The 20,352-nt window shown below is 25.0% G+C and overlaps 5 protein-coding genes across 6 annotated transcripts; 2 read left to right on the plus strand and 3 right to left on the minus strand.

Moving 5' to 3' along the window:
* Window positions 1–3,282: 3,282 nt before the first annotated feature.
* LOC129618989 (uncharacterized) lies at window positions 3,283–9,492 on the minus strand. 2 transcript variants are annotated; one of them, XM_055534033.1, is made up of 4 exons: window positions 8,501–8,656; window positions 5,249–5,594; window positions 4,788–5,031; window positions 3,283–4,660 (listed from the first exon to the last, which is right to left on the minus strand). In XM_055534033.1, the coding sequence occupies exons 1-4, from the start codon at window positions 8,516–8,518 to the stop codon at window positions 4,570–4,572; spliced, it is 699 nt and encodes a 232-aa protein (XP_055390008.1). In that variant the 5' UTR covers window positions 8,519–8,656; the 3' UTR covers window positions 3,283–4,569. The 2 variants fall into 2 exon arrangements, with proteins under 2 accessions (XP_055390008.1, XP_055390009.1); XM_055534034.1 differs by lacking the exon at window positions 8,501–8,656 and adding an exon at window positions 9,269–9,492 and having other exon boundaries at window positions 3,285–4,660.
* A 766-nt stretch (window positions 9,493–10,258) lies between these two features.
* On the plus strand, window positions 10,259–10,944 carry LOC129619013 (proteasome maturation protein). Its single transcript, XM_055534057.1, has 3 exons — window positions 10,259–10,373; window positions 10,430–10,692; window positions 10,762–10,944. The coding sequence occupies exons 1-3, from the start codon at window positions 10,371–10,373 to the stop codon at window positions 10,901–10,903; spliced, it is 408 nt and encodes a 135-aa protein (XP_055390032.1). The 5' UTR covers window positions 10,259–10,370; the 3' UTR covers window positions 10,904–10,944.
* On the minus strand, window positions 10,934–12,270 carry LOC129619012 (coiled-coil domain-containing protein 137). The gene is made up of 4 exons (XM_055534056.1): window positions 11,989–12,270; window positions 11,483–11,921; window positions 11,305–11,424; window positions 10,934–11,249 (listed from the first exon to the last, which is right to left on the minus strand). The coding sequence occupies exons 1-4, from the start codon at window positions 12,066–12,068 to the stop codon at window positions 11,058–11,060; spliced, it is 831 nt and encodes a 276-aa protein (XP_055390031.1). The 5' UTR covers window positions 12,069–12,270; the 3' UTR covers window positions 10,934–11,057.
* Window positions 12,271–13,620: 1,350 nt separating this feature from the next.
* LOC129618765 (adenosylhomocysteinase) lies at window positions 13,621–15,971 on the plus strand. Its single transcript, XM_055533736.1, has 6 exons — window positions 13,621–13,844; window positions 14,031–14,221; window positions 14,679–14,739; window positions 14,798–14,852; window positions 14,908–15,133; window positions 15,199–15,971. The coding sequence occupies exons 1-6, from the start codon at window positions 13,820–13,822 to the stop codon at window positions 15,937–15,939; spliced, it is 1,299 nt and encodes a 432-aa protein (XP_055389711.1). The 5' UTR covers window positions 13,621–13,819; the 3' UTR covers window positions 15,940–15,971.
* A 622-nt stretch (window positions 15,972–16,593) lies between these two features.
* On the minus strand, window positions 16,594–19,451 carry LOC129618853 (ileal sodium/bile acid cotransporter-like). The gene is made up of 4 exons (XM_055533875.1): window positions 18,485–19,451; window positions 18,058–18,413; window positions 17,870–17,996; window positions 16,594–17,814 (listed from the first exon to the last, which is right to left on the minus strand). Exons 1-4 carry the CDS (start codon window positions 19,116–19,118, stop codon window positions 17,630–17,632), a joined length of 1,302 nt encoding a protein of 433 aa, XP_055389850.1. The 5' UTR covers window positions 19,119–19,451; the 3' UTR covers window positions 16,594–17,629.
* Window positions 19,452–20,352: the final 901 nt, after the last annotated feature.

Here is a 20,352-nt window from a genome sequence, read left to right on the forward strand (position 1 = left end):
AAATGGCGAATAAATGACGAATGACTCCTCTTTCTCCTTTCCTTTAAAAGACGACACTTGTTGCTTGTTAACTAATAGATTGTTAGTGATTTGCGACTTTAATATATTTTTTGGGCCTTTTGGCGAAATGCTTGACAAAAGCAACAGTCGTCTCATATACATATCTATTATCATTATTAAGCTTATAATATTATATTATTATTTTATACGAAATACGTTTTTAATGTAATAGGTAAAAGAAATTCAAATATTTGGAAAAATTTCAGAATGAAATATTTGGAAAAACATTCAAAATGAATATCTAAATATATAAGATATTTATATTCTTGAATATATTTTAAAAAGTATTAATATAAATAGCTAAATATATATGAATATATATACATATATTTGTTTTAGAGCGTCAAAACTTAAAACATTAATATTGATTTAATTAAATATGAAAATTAATTGGGATTCAAGTTGAGTTTATTCCTCCTTCATTAAAGCCGGTCTGGTAGGCAATTGAATTAATTTAAAAGTTGATTATAAGTGTAAAATATACTTTACGTCACGTCACGAACAGCTGCACCTTATAGTTTAACCAAAACTTTCTAAATTTAGTCATTATCACTTTATATAGCCATTTAAAAAGTGTGACCTACAAACAATCATACAACAATGGGACTTTTATTATAATACATAATAATTATAATAAGATTGAACTTTTGCGGAACCAAATGTTTTAAAAATATTTACTCCAATTAGTACTACAAAAAATTATATAATATTGTTGAAATATACAATTACAATATACACCTACATATATTTAAAAATCAATCAATTTTTTTTACAATATTTCAATTTATTAAAATTAAATTCTATATAGTTAAAGAGCTCGTAAATAATATCAATTAAATATTAAACAAATGTTTAAACGTTTATAGGAAAATGCAAAGTCATATGTAATTATTATTGAGCGAAGGATTATTTATCCTTTTTTTTAAATTATTTAATTAAATGTGGTATAAATCAACAGATTTTATAAAATAAAAAAGTTAAGCAAATGCTAAATATATAAAACAATTTTTCTTAGTATGAGAAAACTATGAGCAAGTTTTTAATTTAGTTTTTTTCTTTATTGCACATAACAATTTTTATTATATAAAAAATTGTGAAGATATTAATTTACCCATATTCTTTTGTAGTAATGGGATACTATTCAAAAATGCAATTTCGAATATTATCCCATTGATGTGTTCTAAAAAGAATATGAATGGATTATTTCAAGAATGTTTTAATAAAATTTAATAAAAGAGCTTTTAAATAATTTGAAATTTATAAATAATAAGTGTGCTTGCCGGCATATTTGATTTAGTTAGATTTTTTTTTTATTTAAATTAAAACATTCATTTTTTATGTCTTTTCTACATATATTTATCGACATGGTCGTTGATTATGAAGTTTTGATTTTTTTTTTTGACTTATTTCATTAAATTTTTTATACTATAAATCACTATTTTTAATTTTTTTTTCTTATATGTATGTATTATTATATTTTTTAGTAATAAATTTATTTTCTAAATTAATATGTTTTGTTTTTTTTTTTTTGTATTTTTTTGCCATAATGAAAAAATAGTCTAGCTATATTTTATATTATTCGTTCTTGATATATTTTATAGTTAATTATAATATGATTTTATTATTTTTACATTAATTTAGGTACATTTTTTATTATTTAACGCAGTTCGAATATTTTAAATTTAGAATAAAAAAAAATTAAGTACAAACAAAAGTAATAAAAAAAATACTGAATAAAATGGTAAAAAATAATATTGCATTGAACTGATTATAAAATGAGAAACAAATTTAAAAATGTTGTTTCCAGATGAGCTAAATTATAAATTAATTTATTTGATATTATCGAATATATGTGTTTAGTAGAGCAATCAATATGGACCTTAATATCATTGTATTTCTTCAACGTTAATACTTTCTTATTATTTCCCCCTCATACCTATTAATTTTTCCATTAAAGAGGTTTTTTTATGTAAGTTTCTAATTTGCATTGGCTTACAAAATATTTAAAATAAATATCATAATAATTTTGAATTTTTACATAAGAACATACATTACATTAATGTATATTAAATTTTTTAACTTAAAACTTATGTAAGATAACTATAGCTTAATTATCGGTACAAATGTCGTTTTTATCATTAAGCAAAAAATTTCAAAAGAAAATTTTATTAATAAAGTTATAAAATCTTATTACTCAATTAAATGAAATACATATTGGCCGCATTTTTTTTTTCTTATCATTATCACTATTGAATTAAAACAAAATTGAGTAAAGAAACATTTTTGGGATACAGTAAAATCAGTTAAATAAGTGAATTTTTACAAGTGATGTTGTAATAAGAAATTCATATAAGCATTAGTTTTTTGGTATTGTATCATCTACGTTATAATACGAAAGATAGATTTGCCAATTCTCTTTTGCTGTGTTTTACAAATTAAAAAAAGTTTTGGCTTATTTGTATATATATATTTTTCTTTGAATCATAAATATTTTTGTTTTCTAATTTTTCCAATTAGAAAACAATTACAATACACATTGGTTACATGTGTGCATCGTCAATGGTGATACTTTTAAAAAGGTCCACAATTAACTAATTATTATGAATTTTGCCTTGAAGTCTTTAAATATTAAAATTAGAATTTTATACACAAAGTTTTTCCTCAGCTGTAATTTTAATTTTTGATTATATATCAAGAAGATTTGTTGAATTTTCCACAATATGTATATATAAGAATATTTATAATAACAAAATTTTTTTAGTAGAGAATTTCATAAAATATGTATTAATTTTTGTTTAATAAATTTCCCTTAAATTGTCTTAATAACTTTAAATAGTTAATAAAATACATTTTTTTATTGAAATGATTCGATTTTTTATACTATAAAATTCTATTTACATATTTTAATATTATATATTTTACTTTACAAATAAAGTATGTATTATAAAAATGCTTATAACATAAAATATAGTTTATAAGAAAATGAAAACTTAAAATAATTTAAATACATATTTATTATAATAATTAATGGTTTAAAATAATTTTAATAAAAAATATTTTGCATGTTTTGAGATTCTGTCATTAAATATAATAATAATCAAGTAATAATGCGCTCATTTGAACATTTTTTAAAAGCAAATATTATTAAGATTCGGATTTCCAAATTGCGTTAAATTTAAAAAGAAAAAAAAATATATATATATATATATATATATATATGTATATAATATGTTTATGAATAGTACGTATAAACATAAATGAAAAAGTAGAATTCAAAATTCTATTTGCAATTTTTTTTTAATAATAAATACATAATTATTTTTTTTTTACTCTAAAATGCAATTTAAAATGCTTTATCAAAAAGCCGAAAAACTCTCTGAGCTCATTCAAAATTTCAACCTAAAGCTTTTAAACTTAAACTTATACTATTCGTACAATATTATAAATAATTATTTTCCGTTTTAGTCTTAAAACACAAAATATTTTAAAATAAGAAATTTGGATCAAAGTTCAATATAAAAACAAATTTAATATTTTAACATCTTTTTCAAAGATAGATTTTTGTGAAACAACCCTTTATGTTTATGAGTATTATTTAGACTTCGAAATTGAAATAATACTGCATTTAACTTATACAATTTAACTTATAAGTTGTCATTGTTAAAAGTGTATTATCGTATTACCGTATTTATGCAAGTTTGAAGTCAGGGATAATATATACACAATATTCCTAATAGCATTTATGTAGCGATAATATTAAGAATATAAAATATACAATATTAGAAATATCTGCAATGACAAACAATCCCAATATTATTTAAGAATCTGTTTGATAAAATTTTATATTAATTAGCGAATATTCAAAGACGAAAATTCGTTCAACCAAAATTCTTAATCGTCTGAGATTATGGATAACTAACTTTCTAAGTTTATTTAGCTACTGTAAGATTAAATTGTAAATAGCCAGAAATTATTATAAAAATTTAATACCCAAATGTTTTTTGTGAAGTAATAAATTTTACTTTAAACAAAATAATTCAAATAACATGACTGGCTTTTTGGGTATTAAAGATAAAGCAAAAAACCAGGTTTTGAAACAGAGATTTTGTAAATTTAAAAAAATTCCAAATTATAACAATAGGGAAAAATACTTTTGGTCACACAGTTTTAATACACTTTCACGTATATACCTAATAATACACTAGTAAATTGTAAGTGTAAAATGGTATATCATTTATTTGTATATGGTATATCATGTATTTGATTTAATATCAGATATTTTGATAATATTCTTAAACTTAAAGCTAGGTCCTAAATTTGAATACATATTTTTTCGATTTTCGAAATTGTCCCGAGTCAATAAACCATTGGTGTAAAAAAAAACAAATAAATTATAATATCATCATAACGACATTAAGTCTAACATAATGTGTAAACTTTTTTCAATAGTAATCTGATAGTTTTCTTTTAAAAGAATTTTAAAATAAAAATCCAAAAAGAAAATTAAATTTAAGCTTCTTCAACATCACCACCAGTTGGACGTAATACAATTCTGGGATCGGAATCTAACATACGATCAGATTCTTCTGCACTACTTAAACTAATGTTGCGTGTTTTACATGATATGTAAAAAGAAAAGAAAATAACATTATAGATGTATAAGTTGGTATCCGAAAATTGAAAAAAGAAAGATAAACAAATTTTCAAGACAAAAATTAATAATTTACCAATCCTTATTATCTGGCATTAGATTTCTTCTTTCTTCATCATCAGGTCTTGGTAATTCTGATACAGGTGCATATTGTGTATGTGATACCAATGGATCTGTGGATGGATTTAATGGCATTATTTGGATGGATTTAATTGCATAACCACTAGAACATTGTAATTGGCGTGCAAGACCTTGTTTTTTGCTGATGTAACATGGACATACACAATTACGTCTCCAGTCTGCTATTTTGAGGTAAAAACCTTAAAAAAAAAAAAACAATTTTATGCTAGAAGCGAACACTTTCATAACTAAAATTTAAAAGCAATGAATAAAGCCTTTAAAAAAAACATCATAATGTACAATCTACATATGTATATATAATTTAATTTAGGCTTTGAATTGTTAATGAAAATATAATATTTATTATGCGAATTCATTATTTTATAAATTATTTAAAGAAATCATTTTTGTACCTACCAAGCAAACAAAATCCAATAATTGTTATTAATACACCACCAACAACTACTCCAATGTCTATACCTTCAGATGTTTCATTTGTTTTAAAACCTAATTCTTCTTTATGTTCTTCTGTATCAGCATAATCAGCAGCTCCATCTGCTATCATTGCAATACCAGCTGCAATTGATAGTAATGCAAATACTAATAATGCTATTTGTGCCATTGGTTTTCTTAATATTTTCATTGGAGATACAGATGCAGTTTGTGCTAAAAGCCCACTTGGACGTGTTTCATAAGAAACAGTAGTGGGCTGATAAACTGGTCCAGTTGATGGCATTTTGGCATATATGTGTGAAATATTGCTCTAAAAATAAAAGAAAATTTAAAATTTTAATATAAATTTTATTTTCTTCTATATTATTATGTTTATTACCATGATATAACAAGAAAAAATGAAATATAAATAAAAATGAGAAAAAAAAATTGTTTGTAGTTTCTTTTTTGGGTATTTGGAAAGGAAAATTTAAAATAATAATAAAAGACAAATAACTCTTTGAGATGTTGCACTTTTAGCGACGCCTACACTAAAAACAAAAAGATAGGTAATAGTAACTAGTTAACTAACTAGCTTGGTTCTGAGTCATATTTTATAATTTCCGCTCACGTACCATATTTATTTTTCTTTTTTAATACTTAAGTAACACAATTTACTTCATGGATATTTGATTTCTCTATAAGGAACATCCGCTCTTTTCTTATGTACACACTCAAGTATACATACGTTATATAATATTTACGTTAATGCAAGTACATTATTATGCTGGATTGCCGTTTGTTATCAAACTATTGTTTAATGATTTAAAAATAAATTTTTTTTGCATTTTATCTCTCTATATTGCATTTTATCTCTATAAATTATCGGTTAATCATAATTACAAATATTTAAAAAATTCATAGTTTTCCATCACGAGAAAATTAATTATTTATTTTTTTCGCATACTTATAAGATACTATACATATATATAAATTAGATATTAACTATACTATAAATTACTTATACATATTATGTAAAAATTGTAACTTAATACCAAAAAGACATTCGAAATACGATTTTATACCAAATTCGAAATACGGTTCAATTCAAAAATAGTTACACTAAGAAAAAATATTGTGTATATAAATGCAACAAAGTACAATACAATTTTTTTTATTGATTAACACTTAAGAAGTCAACCAATGCTTTTAACATAAAAGTTACAATATTTGGTAAAATCTTTCATATTTATAGATTTTAATTTTAAATAATTATTTTGAACTATTTTTTCAATAAATATGTATATTTATTTATCAATTTTGAGTTGTAATTATAAAACAAAAAAATACAAAACAAGAGCAAATTTTCAAAGGCATTCTCAGACAATGTTTTTCATTACAAAAGTAAACCATTTAAATTTAATTACAATTATTATTGTATTTATTATAACTACCATTTCGTAATATAAAAAAATTCTTCAAGCAGAATTCAATTTAGTTCTTTAACTTGAAAATACATAATTGATAAATTAATAACATCAATACGAATCCACTTTATTATTTTTTTTAACAAGAGATCGATTAAGTTAAAAAAAAAATTTGCTTAACAAAATATTTTAAATAAATAGCATAGAAACGGTAACTATGTACACAGATACTTGCGTGGAACGTGGAAGTAAAATTTATACAAATAGGAGATTGGAAAATCTTTGAAAATAACAATGTTTTTTGAATGCAACATACATACATTTACAGACCTATACAAAATAATTGAAGAACTTAAAATAAACGATTTCGAAAAACAGATTAAAGTTCGAAACCGATTTTCAAACCACGTTGAAAAAAAATTGTAAAAACTCTTGAGAACTTGTCAATAATGTCATCAAAATTACTGAACACTACAAAAATGCCAAACTGGATTAAGCAAAAGTTGATTGTTTTTCTATTGCTCCAAGTCCCTAAAAGTAATTCCTAAGTAGCCTATTCAAATTTGCGAATTAAAAAAATACTTTAGATTGAATGATTTCTAACAAAATTTTATGATATAAAACTTATTAAACAAAATTGAAGATGTCTTCTGAAATTGTTGCTTTTTCGTAAACAATGGGCAACAAATCCAAATATTATGATTGGAACGTAAAATTTCAAATTAATATTTTTAACTTTAAAAGGTTTAACTTTTATTAAAGTCTGAAATTCATAATTAATACCCATTACAATAATGTAAATGTGCCTTACACAATTTTTTTATAAAACATTCAATCTTTTATTATTCATTCAGAGAATTTCGTTGAATCTATATAAAAAAACATTTTGAATTTCCAAGAATTAATTAATTAAACTTATGTAAGTTAGCTTCATAGTTTTTTGGAAGTGAAGTGAGATTAACTAAATTTATATTTTGAATGTAGTCTAAGCTATAGAGAATGCAAAATTTATTTTAACATAAAGGGCATCAAACTAGCAATTATTGTAACTAACATATTAATATGAAATAATTATCTAACAAAGTAATAAAGCCCAAAAATTAAATAATACAATTGTTATATTGCAAATTTTGCATTGCACAGTAGGTAATTGAAGTATCAAAACTATGTAATATTTAGAATAAATACCTAGAAATCTTAAGCTGATCTAATTTCTTAATCGCTGTTTAAGTATAAGGATTGTGCTCAATCCGGTTAATTTTGAAATGTGATTGATCTATATGACTATTTATTTTTATAGCTCGAAAAATATATTATTAACAATATCAAAATAGGTATGACGTCACGTATTGTACTTTGACAGTGAATGAATAACGTTAAAAGTAGAATAACCTTAGAAAAAGAAAACAATACACAAATATAATAATTTAAGTATGTATGCCTAGTTAAAGTAACTTAAAGAATACAGAACTAAAATAGTAGTTTATATTAAACGTAATAAAATTAGTAAATTTAAAAAGAAAATAAAATAAAAAATTATAAAAGTGTTTTATTTGAATTTATAATAAATGTACACATGTAGGTATGTAATTATTTAAGTATGTACTCGTATATATAAATACCTAACATTTTTAAAATTTTTTACTCATTAGGTGTAAACGTCTACTTACACCGTAAACAAAGACACCATTAAAGATTGAAGTTCTATTAAAAATATTGAAATAAATTGAAATTTTCTTTAATTCTATATTCGTTATCGTTATTGTTAATTTTAACCTACTAGATATGTACTTATAATTGTAGTTGTTACCTTTTGTTTTAGAGCCATATTTCAGCGATTACTCAGAAAAAATTTCATAATAATGAAATAAGCACTCAATAATAGTTACACTCCAATTGATGTAATAAATTTTACTAACATTGTAAAAAAATAATTTTAAATGATTTTTGAAAATTATTTTATCAAGCAAACTGTCAATTCGAAATACAAAATAACCATTTAATAGGTATAGGTAATCTATTCTCACTTAAGTATAGATAGGTAACTATATTTATCCAGGTATATTTCTTTTATTCCATATACATAATATATGTATATGTAATTGAACATAGAGAAGACCAGAAGAGGTGAAGGTTAATAATAATGTAATGAATAAATTATGTATTTATATATATGAGCATATATACAAACTCTATATTATATTGTAGGTTATTAATTATTATACTATTATATATTAAAGGAGAATAGTTAAAGAACGTAAAAAAAAATAAATAATCATAAAAAAAATGAAAATCGAAAGCTTTACGTTGCTTTTATTTCATTTTTTTTTAAATCTTTTCAGAATCGTTCATTCGTACACATTACCTAGGTAAATTAACACAAAAGACTGGTTATGATTCTTTTTTTTCTTTTTTTCTTTTTGCAATTTAACCTGTCTCTTGGTTAAATACAAATTAGCCATTAATTTTCTTTTAGCAAATGTTTTTTTTTTCTTACACATTTAAAACTAATATTTTATTATTTAACAAATTTTATTATTTATTATTAAAATATATATATATCTTTCATATTAAATACCTTATTTTGGGACTTGTAAAATGAATATAAAAAGTTGCTTAAGCACAAAAGTGATGATTCAACACCGAATAATATAAATATAGTTATTGAAAATTTTTTCACTTTTTGTAATAAAACAAAACTTTATTGGGATTTAATATATTATATTATGAGAAATTTATATTTTTCTTTAAAATTTCTTAATAATATTTATATTTTTAAACGAAGTTTTCCTTCATTTACACACAAATATGAAACAAATGAGATTTTTAACACTTAAGTGTTGCCAAAATATTTACAAAATAGTAAGAATTAGAGGCGCTATTCGTGGTAAAATTTAAAAGTTTTTTTTTCACATTTAGATGAATTCACACTATAAAATTTCCCTGGTTTTAAAACAGAAAAATAAAAGCGTTGGAAAACGGTTATGATTTGTTTTTACGTAGTTTGTAAATGGGACGGTCTTTTCCAGTATTTGAGTAAAACATAACATTATCTTTTTGATATAACCATTTTTTTCACATAATTTTTTTGCGTTTAAATATCAATCTAATAAAAAAAGACAGTTCAAAAATTGAACGCCGAAATAACAGAAAAGTTAAAATTCCATCTGTTATAAATCAGAATTACTAATTCTACCTACCAGAAAAAGTAACAAAACTGCACAAATCATCTACGCATTTGTTCGAGGCTGTAAAGTTGTGCTACATATATTTTAAACATGCATACATACCACTAATTTGTTGACATATTGAACAAATTATTAAAATGTAAAACAGTAATGAATGTTATATAAATTTGCTTACCAATAACTTAAATACATAAACCCTCGGTCACCTAAAATTTAATTTTGTATTTTTAATTTTGAAAGTTAGAACAATTAAATCAAAATCATATGTAAGAAATTAAGATTTTCAAAAGAGGCATGAACAACTCTTATACTAGGTTATTGGAATAATTATTGTTTAATATGTCTGTTGAACAAACCTATAATTCATCAATGACGTTACGATAAAGTTAACTGTCAAAAAGACAATTTTACAAATATAATATACTATTTTTAAAAGTCATTGCTTCTCTTACTATAAATTAATTTAGATTTGTGAATTAAAGAATTTTGAAGATGGTATTTAGTTGCGTTAAGAAAGTTTGAAAACGTTAAAAATAATATATTTATTTCAGGATTTAGCTTTGTACTCCAAACAACCTAAGGCTACCCAATTAGATATTAACATCAATCCTGGGGGACCAACTCAAAAAAATGCTCTTTCTCAATCAAGTAACGATCATGTATTAAAGCTAGCTCAAAAAGATTACGATATGAATCATCACAATATAAATATGCAAATACTGAGGAATCGTGATGGATTGCACGCACCCTTAAAGTTGTCGATGGAGATAGCTTCGGCAAAAAAAATTGGAAGATTACCTTTTTTGCCATCAAGGTATGTTCCTTATTTTATTTCAATATAATTTATGTAAACTTTAACTAAATACATTTATGTTTACTACAGCAATGTTATGTTGGATGTTTTAACTGGACGTGACGAAATAATTGATTTCTCAGATTACTTAGGCACAGAAGATACTTTTGAAGATCTTCGACAACCACATGCGGTAGTCGAAAAACACTTGGGTGTATTCGAGTGTCGTTAATTTTTTATACAAGAAAATACATAATACAAATATCTTTCAAATTATTTTATTTATTCAAAATTGTTTACGTCAGATATGAATTTATTTACAAATTTTAAGTAGGCACTTAGGTAGGTCTACTTGCTACATGGCAAGTTTAATTTTTTGGTTGAGTTTAGTTTTTCTTCAACTTTCTGTAGAGCTCAATTGTCTTAAAACGTTCTTTTTCTATCATGTCTCGTGCGGCAAGGGTTAAGTTTTTTCGTTTTCCTTTAAAATTAGGACTAATGTTCTTTTTAATTTTTGGTTTTTTTGCAAGTGTATTTTCATTTATTACACTCTTTAATAACAAATCTCTTTTCCCAGGCTAAAATATAAAAAAATGGGTAATAATTTGATAAAATATTGTGATTAATTATTACCCTTGGAACAGTTTCACTTTTCTCTGCCTTTTTTGGTACTACGGAAAATGTAGGTGGAGCATTAACTACTTCACCAAATTTTATATAATCCGTTTTAAACTCTGACAATTCTTTTTTATGCTATAATTTAAGAAATGTTAATTGTTTTAAGCTCATAACAGATTTTAATTGTATTTACTTCTAACTTCTCTTCTTTTAATACTTGCTTTATCAACTCCTTTGAAACTTTTGGATCCAAGGCATTTTTATATTTTTTATTATTTTTATTTGGGGGTTGTAATGATTCTTTAGATTTTTTTTTTACGGTAACTTCACCTGTTTTCGAGTTTCTATGGACTTCGACACCATATTTGATTTCATATTCAGCTTCTTTTAATGATTGTGTTGTTGCACGATTGATTCTTTTCAAATAATTTTCGTCGTCTTCGTTAGGTAATCTTTTAATAGGTTTTATTTTGTTTCTTATATGTTTTGGTTTGTCCTCAACTCCAATATTATATTTTTTCTTTACTATCCCGCGTTTAGCTTGTTTTTTACCTTTTATAATTTGCGCTAGGCTATAGGGTATTTTTTCTTGTTCATTTTGTTTTGGTGGATTATTGATTTTGTCTTTTATTCTAAAATGTTTTTCGTTATTAAATACAATTCTCTGTCACTTCATACTAAATATTCAATTTTGAATACCTGTCTAACTGTTGTGCTTGCTGCTTCAAAGGATCCCTAATTCCATGATGTTTTCGAGCAGGAATTTTTCTTTTTACCATTTTGAAATTACTTCAAATAATAGAAATTGGTTTATAATATGTCCCCTCACGAGACCGTATTAAATCTCAGTTATATTATTAATAGTAAAAATATAAGTTTTGCCTCGTGAACGTGTTATTGTTCAAAAAAATTGTTTTTTGACAAATCGTATTTATTTTCTCATATGCTTCGACGTTGTCATTATTCTCAATATAACTGAGCGACTTTTTTTGTACTGTTTACATATAAGAGAAATAAAAGGTTAAATTTGGGATGATTGTTTACTTATCAGGCTGCCATAATTATTTGATAGAACCTAGAATCAAAATTTTGTTATAATGAAAGTAGTAAATTTTAAATTTTGATGTAAAGTTTCAAGTCTATTACAAATTTCAATCTGTTCTTTTAGTGTAAAAACAGAATCAAAACGGTGAGCGACAACGGCGGACGATTCCAGAATTAACACAGAACAAGAACGAAACAGTAAATTAAATATTCAGTATATTGCATGTCGCACTTACCCAGCATTTACACATACAAGTTACTTGCAAGCAAGTTTGTATAATATTAATTGTCAATTAGTTTTTCGAAATATCAAATTACTTGCTATTATGACGTAGGCGTTTAGCAAGTTAATTTTTGAAAATGTCTTTGAGAAGAAAACAATTAGCAATATATATAATTGTTTATAAATTTTAGAAACCATAAGTTTGCTAAGTTTAATTTTTTCAAAACAAAATTCAAAAATTTTAAATTAAAAAAAAAAAAAAATCAAAACAACAAATTTTTTTTGTGAATTTCTCAATATGTCAAATTACTTGCTCAAATTACTGGCAGCAAAATTTTCTTGCAAGTTGAACTGCAAGTAAACAAGCAAGTAGAAATATTTCAATGTGTTAGTAAAATTTTTGTATGTATTGCAACTTTCTTGCAAGTAACTTGTACGTGTAAATGCTGGGTTACGTGGAAACATATAAACATATGACGTCAAGAAAAAGCTGTCAGCGGTAAGATGCGATTTTTAACTACTTTACAGCCATACCATTCACGGCGGTAATTTTGCTTCACTCTGAGCAGTTCCCTTTATACGACTATATATGAATTTTGACACTTCGCAGAGGAATATCGCTCTTGTTTTATTTTCTTCTTGTCAAAAAATGACTTGAATAAAAGAAAATAATTTTTTAAACAAGTTATTTTAAAACTATCTTAGAGGCTTATTGTTTTTTATTAAAGGAATTAGCTGATATTCGTTTTTTTCACTTGTATAAGGGTGAAAGTTTTATATTGGATTCACCTTTTTAATTTTTTTTAATTAAGAAACAGCTGATTTTTCTGAAATTAAATTTTAACTTGGTTATTTTTTTAATTTTTGTCTCGTGAAGTAGCCTTACATTAAGGTATTGCAATGTTGAAATATTTTACTATTTTTGATCGAATTTTTGCACATTTAGTTAACAAGAATGCTTGAATATTTCGTCATTCTGGCAATATGCAAATAACACGTGAAACTTAGAAAATAAATTGTAATTTTTCTGTTTTGTTATTTATAGTTTTCATAATTATTAACAATACATGTACATACATATGTACATACAATTTTATAAATTCTATAATGTGTTTTACTGCATAGATAAGTAAAACAGATTTTAAAATTAGAAGTTTGTGGAGATTATCCCCGTTCAGAGCATTAAATATCATACTTGCGGTTTTTCTGAACCTTAAAATAATTTTTGTATTTCAATTACTTACATCTGCTGGGTGAATAAAAATGGTTAAGCCGCAATACAAAGTTGGTAAGTTTTAATATAATGTGCTGTGTACATACGTATAAAGTAGCTAATATACAGGAAATATTCAGGTTATGATTAAAATAAAAGTATACTTAGAACCTAGATATTTACCGAAATTTTGCTAATTTAAGTTTTATATTTATATTAACTGTAACTGCACTTTTTTTGCAATACATTATATTTTTGCAGCTGATATAAAATTAGCGGAATGGGGACGGAAAGCTATTATTATCGCAGAAAATGAGATGCCCGGTTTGATGGCATGCCGACAAAAATATGGTCCACTCAAGCCATTGAAAGGAGCTAGAATTGCTGGGTGTCTTCACATGACGGTCCAGACTGCGGTTTTAATTGAAACCCTCATTGAACTCGGAGCAGAGGTAAGCTCAAAATACTTGGGACAAAGGTTTTAATATCGAAAAATAATTATTTAAACATTGAAATACACACAGTAACATTGAAAATTAGAAAAAGCTTCTATCTCATTTTGGGGTCAAATGCCATGGTTGGTAGATAACAAAATATGTAGGTACATACGTACACAGTCAAATTTTTGTAATTTAACTCGTATTGAAAATGAACACACAAAATACCTAATTTTGTCTTTTTACATTTGATTCTTATTTAAAAAAAGAATTTTGCGTATATTTCGGCAAAACCTACCCTCCTGACAAAATGTAGATAAGAGTTTCCACAAAAAAAATTATTAAATACGTAATGCGGGTAGTATGTACATACTTATAAACTAAAAAAAACTTGGCCACATTTCCGTATTGTTAGTTTTTATTTTCTTTAATAATTTGAATTGATATCAAAATTTTTTGATTAATGTTTCAGGTTCAGTGGTCAAGCTGTAATATATTTAGTACACAAGACCATGCTGCTGCTGCTATCGCTGGTAAATTCAATTAATTATTTAGAAAATTAACCAATTTATTTAACAACTCTATATTTAGCCACTGGCGTCCCCGTTTATGCTTGGAAGGGTGAAACCGATGACGAATACATGTGGTAAGAGATTTATTGAACACAAAAATAACATTTTTAACTTTTTTTACTAATTCAGGTGTATTGAGCAAACTCTTGTTTTTAAAGATATGAAACCACTCAATATGATTCTAGATGATGGTGGCGATCTTACAAATTTAGTTCATGAAAAATTTCCACAGTACTTAAAGGAAATTAGAGGTCTCAGCGAAGAAACAACAACTGGTGTTCATAATTTATACAAAATGATGAAGGATGGGAAACTAGGTGTTCCTGCTATTAATGTGAATGATTCAGTTACTAAGGTATAACTATAAATAAGAAAATAGAAGTATTTTAAAACTAATTAAATATTTTTCAATGTTATTAGAGTAAATTTGATAATTTGTACGGATGCCGTGAATCTCTTATTGATGGTATTAAACGAGCCACCGATGTCATGATTGCCGGTAAAGTATGTTGTGTGGCTGGTTATGGTGATGTTGGTAAAGGTTGTGCTCAATCGTTGCGTGCTTTTGGGGGCCGAGTTTTAGTTACTGAAATCGATCCAATTAATGCTCTGCAAGCTGCTATGGAGGGGTACGAAGTGACAACGATTGAAGAAGCCAGTAAGGAGGCCATGATATTTGTTACAACCACAGGTTGTGAGCAGATTATACTTGGTGAACATTTTCTCAATATGAAAGATGATTCAATTGTATGTAATATCGGTCACTTTGATTGCGAACTTGATGTTGCTTGGCTAAATGAAAACGCCAAAGAAAAAGTTAATGTTAAGCCACAAGTGGATAGATACACATTATCAAATGGGAGGCACATAATATTGTTAGCTGAAGGTCGCCTTGTTAATTTAGGTTGCGCGCATGGTCATCCAAGTTTTGTTATGTCAAATTCATTTACAAATCAAGTTTTGGCCCAAATCGAATTGTGGACAAAACCTGGACAATATGATATTGGTGTACATGTTTTACCAAAAGTACTAGATGAAGAAGTTGCAAGGTTACACTTAGATAAATTAGGTGTAAAGTTAACAAAACTAACTGAGAAACAAGCAAAATACTTGGGTATTCCACAAGAAGGACCATATAAACCAGATCATTATAGATATTAATATCTAATAAAATACTTTTTGGTTGCATTTAATTCGCTTATTTTTTACAATTCAATAAACTATAAATTACACTAGAAAAAGTGTAACAATTGTAGGAAAAAAACATGCATTTTTACCTTATTAATAATAAATTTTTTTAGAATTTAAATCCTCTGATGGTTTTGGCCAGACAAACTGAAATGAATAATAGACAAGAAGTAATATTTTTTTTAAATATGAATAAACATGTGATTTGGGTTGAAAATTAAAAGGTTTAAAATATGTATTATTCGGCAGCCTGAATTTCAACCTACTTATCTGCGGGTCTTCCTAAGAATTATATTCTGCGTATAAAACATATTTATTTTGTTTCATTACTATTTGATTTTGTTTCATTCAATAATTTATTTATTTTGCTTTGGAATTGCTTTTTTGTTTAATTAATTTTACTTATAATTTGCTCCATTTTTCTCTTTTAATATAAAAGTATTTTTACGTTTTTTAATATTAACAAATTTGAAATATTTGTTGTATAACTTTACGCAAATATATGTCAGAGAACTAGAGAAGCAGTATGTTCTTAAAGAAAGAACTGAAGATAAAACCTTAAAAACTCATTATGTACAAAATTAAATTCCTTAATCCTTTATTGAGTAAAATTAGAAATTTGAGTGCTTGCGAAAAACAAAATTCTTTATTAAAATAAAAATCTTATAAAAAGTTTTATGATTTTTACAAAATCTATAAAAAAAATATATTGACTAAGTTAAAATATATATTTTTACCTTAGTTTAGTTAAAAAATCTCAACAAATAATTTATATGTACATATACAAAAACAAGAGAAAAACAATAAATTTTAAATATTTGTAAAAATATTTCGTTTGGAATTTTAAACAAATTCACTTATTTTAATTCATATTTTAGGTTTTTAAAATTCAAATATTAAGTGCAACACATTCAAGCCTATCACTTAACTAATAATCTAGATACATTACATATTATACATACATAACAATTGTTTTTAACAAGTATTTTTCTTAGCATTAAAATTATAAATTTCGTCATTTCGTCAGATCGTTAATGATAAAAACAGATTTAGTTTATAGACTAAGCATACTAAATAATAGTTAAAAAATCATTTTTTATTCAAGAAAATTTACTATATAATATTTGAAATTTAAATCACATTATCACATGAGAATGAACATAAATTAGTAATACGAAATCTTTGAATAATGAAAAAAAATTTTGGATAGTTTTTAATTAAAAGTATATACATATGTATTTGAAATTTACAGAAAATTTTCCCAAAAAAACTATTCGATATTTGACTGTGTTTTAAAATTTTTCATTATACAGTGAGATTTTTCAGTTTTTAAAATAAATATCTATAGAAAATTTAGCAACCTTATAATATGTGTTGAAAATTTAACAACATTTAATGATATGATACAATATTCAATATACCAGCTTTATAACTTTTTTATATATTCTATTGATAACTGCAATTACCGTATTTTTATGCTTATATTGCAGGCTTATCACAAAAGTTGTAGTTTTATCCAGAATATTAAGTATACATTTATATTGCATTGCCTAATACATATTGTTATAAATTTTTAGTCAAATGCATTTAAAAAACATAAGAAATGTTTTGTACTTATCCAAAAACTACAAATTTTGTTAAAAGAGCGAATTAAATTTTAGATTTATTCATTATCGTTTTCTATTTCTTGCAATCCTTTCGCATTTCTTCTGCAACTTCTTACCTTTTGCACTAAATATAAAAGAAAAAGTGGTATAGGTGTCATTATTGCAACTGAAACTGGTATTACTGTCGTTAAATCTGCTTCAGGTTGTCCGAGTGAAAAACGAAGCATAAAAATTGCAATCCCTGTGTGAACAAAATGATAAAAAATTTAAATATATTATAATATAGCAGGTACTACCAGTGTTTTGAATTCCAGCTTCTATAGCGATTGCTAAACAATCTATATCATTTTGTTTCAGCAATTTCGCCACGCACCAACTTAAACAATAAGTTAACCACGGTAGACCTAAACCAGCTACTACAATCTATATAATAAAAAAACAATATTTTTCTGTTAAATATTTTCGTTATAAGACGATTACGTACCTGCCAAGAGAATAATTCAAATAAATATAAGTTTGTAACAGTAGCAAAAATAATAATGAAAATAATTAAAATTGCCGAGATAGGACGTAAAAGACGAGAAAGCACTCGAGCAATTCTTGGTAAAAATTTTTGTATGCCGATTCCTATTAATAGAGGTACAACCAAAGACACAGCAAAAGTAGCTATACGATCGTATGGTATTTTTAAATCCCCATAGTCGAATATTGTTTTACCAAGCGTAAAAATCCATAGTGGCATCATTGCAAATGCGCCCAAATTACTAATAGTTGTCATTACTATTGAGAGATTTATATTTCCTTTTAATATAACCGTCCACATGTTTGATGCTCCACCACCTTTTTAAAAATTTTATGGGATTAAAAATTTTTTTTTAAAAATCTAATTAACCATTTTAATATGATTGTACCTGGCGATACACCTGTGAAAAACAGACCCAACCACATATTAATATCGGTTGCGAATAAAGCATATCCAAGTGCGTAGCTCATAACAGGCATCAATATAAATTGACAAAAACAGCCAATTGCCGGTCCAACAGGTTTTTTCAAGATACCTTTGAGAACACTTAAATCTAACGCTGCTCCGAAATTGATATATAATAAACTAACTAATAATGCAACTGATCCTGTAAACACGTGATCAATTATTCTCATTTTTCTTATTACTATTATATCCTGACAATTTGATGAGATTTCGCTTTGATTATTTGATAATATCAATTCAACACAAATTTTTGTTTTCCCCAAAAACACGCCTTTCACCAAAACATATCCTTCCCAAGAAGATCCATTCAGGTGAATGTATTCATCCGGAACAGTCGAAATGTGAGTTTTTTCGCTTTTTAACCGAAATTTCGATCCCTTTAATTGCTCATCAAATAAATTAATTTTTAATTTTGATTGTGCTTCTTCGTCCATATGAATAGTAATATTTAAATCACTAAAAGAAACCTTCCATTTTTCTTGATCCGTAAGTCCATGTTGTCCAACAACGTTGACGATCAAGAAAAATATCGTAAAATAAAATACTGATTTTCTCATCTTACAATATTGCGATTGCTTTGTATCTGAAAATTTGGAAGGAAACTTATGTTATGAAAAGCACAATGAGATTCCAAATCAATTTATTAGCTAATTTTTGTTGCTCTTATTAGGTTTCTATTGTCACGTAACTACAGATAAGATTAGGAAACCACTTAATAATTTACAAAAATTTAAACTTTATTCATTTCTAAATTAGTTATTTATTATTTACAATATATTCGATATATTCATTTTTATGAGCTAATTAAAAAATATTGTTTTGGTGGTGTTAATACAATCAAAAAGAAATACAATTTTTCACAATCAAATCCCTACAATTAAAATAATGGAAAAAAAACAATGTAAGTAAATTTCTAATGCAACGATAAATTAATGACGGTCAGTCTTAATATTTGTCAATAGAACAAGAAATGATCGTGGTTTATATACATATACGAGTATAATATATAGATACACACATTTTGTTTTACGAGTTTCCGTTGTATTATTATTGTAAACTGATCAAATGTCAGTAGCTAATATTCTGGACAAAATAAGAAGTACTTATTCATCAGAATTCTTTTCAACTTTTATGATCAAATAGTGTCAGGATTGTTTTTCTGACAAATTCGTGAGAAAAAACACACATATATGAACTTCATATGAAACAATAGTGTTATTAATTTCAACATATACTTTGAGGTTGTCAAAAAATAAATCAGTTATTTTTTTGCCAAGTTATTCTAAAATTATGGTGGAGATTATTACTTATTGAAATTTAACTGAGTTATTTTTTAATTTTTGTCTCGTGAAGGGATCTAACATTTTTGTTTTCAGTTATGCGCATGTATTTACATTGTTTCTTCATTAATGGAATTTTTCATATTCGCTATTTGACAACTGCTTTACTATGCAATTCTGTATCATTCTTTATGCACTTTTCAGAATTTCCGAAACACTGCTCTTTTTTTCTTAGCAGTAGTGTCAAACAAAATTTGTTCGGAAACTAATTTTTTAAAATATTATTTGATATTTTAATAGAAAAAAATAATTAATGATAAAGTAGATTTTATTCAAAAAGAATCTGCATTTTATTGAATGCAAGATTGAAAAAAGATATTTGGTGCAAACATTGTAAAATTTACGTTTTAATAACAAAGCATATAAAGTGTACTGTGGCTTAATGTAAAAATTTGTACCAGATTTAACATTAATTGTAGAAATTGGAAAGTTTGCCAAAAAAAAATAAATT

The sequence above is a fragment of the Condylostylus longicornis genome, unplaced genomic scaffold (genome assembly GCF_029603195.1).
Source record: "Condylostylus longicornis isolate FDR11 unplaced genomic scaffold, ASM2960319v2 ptg000010l, whole genome shotgun sequence".
Classification (NCBI taxonomy): domain Eukaryota; kingdom Metazoa; phylum Arthropoda; class Insecta; order Diptera; family Dolichopodidae; genus Condylostylus; species Condylostylus longicornis.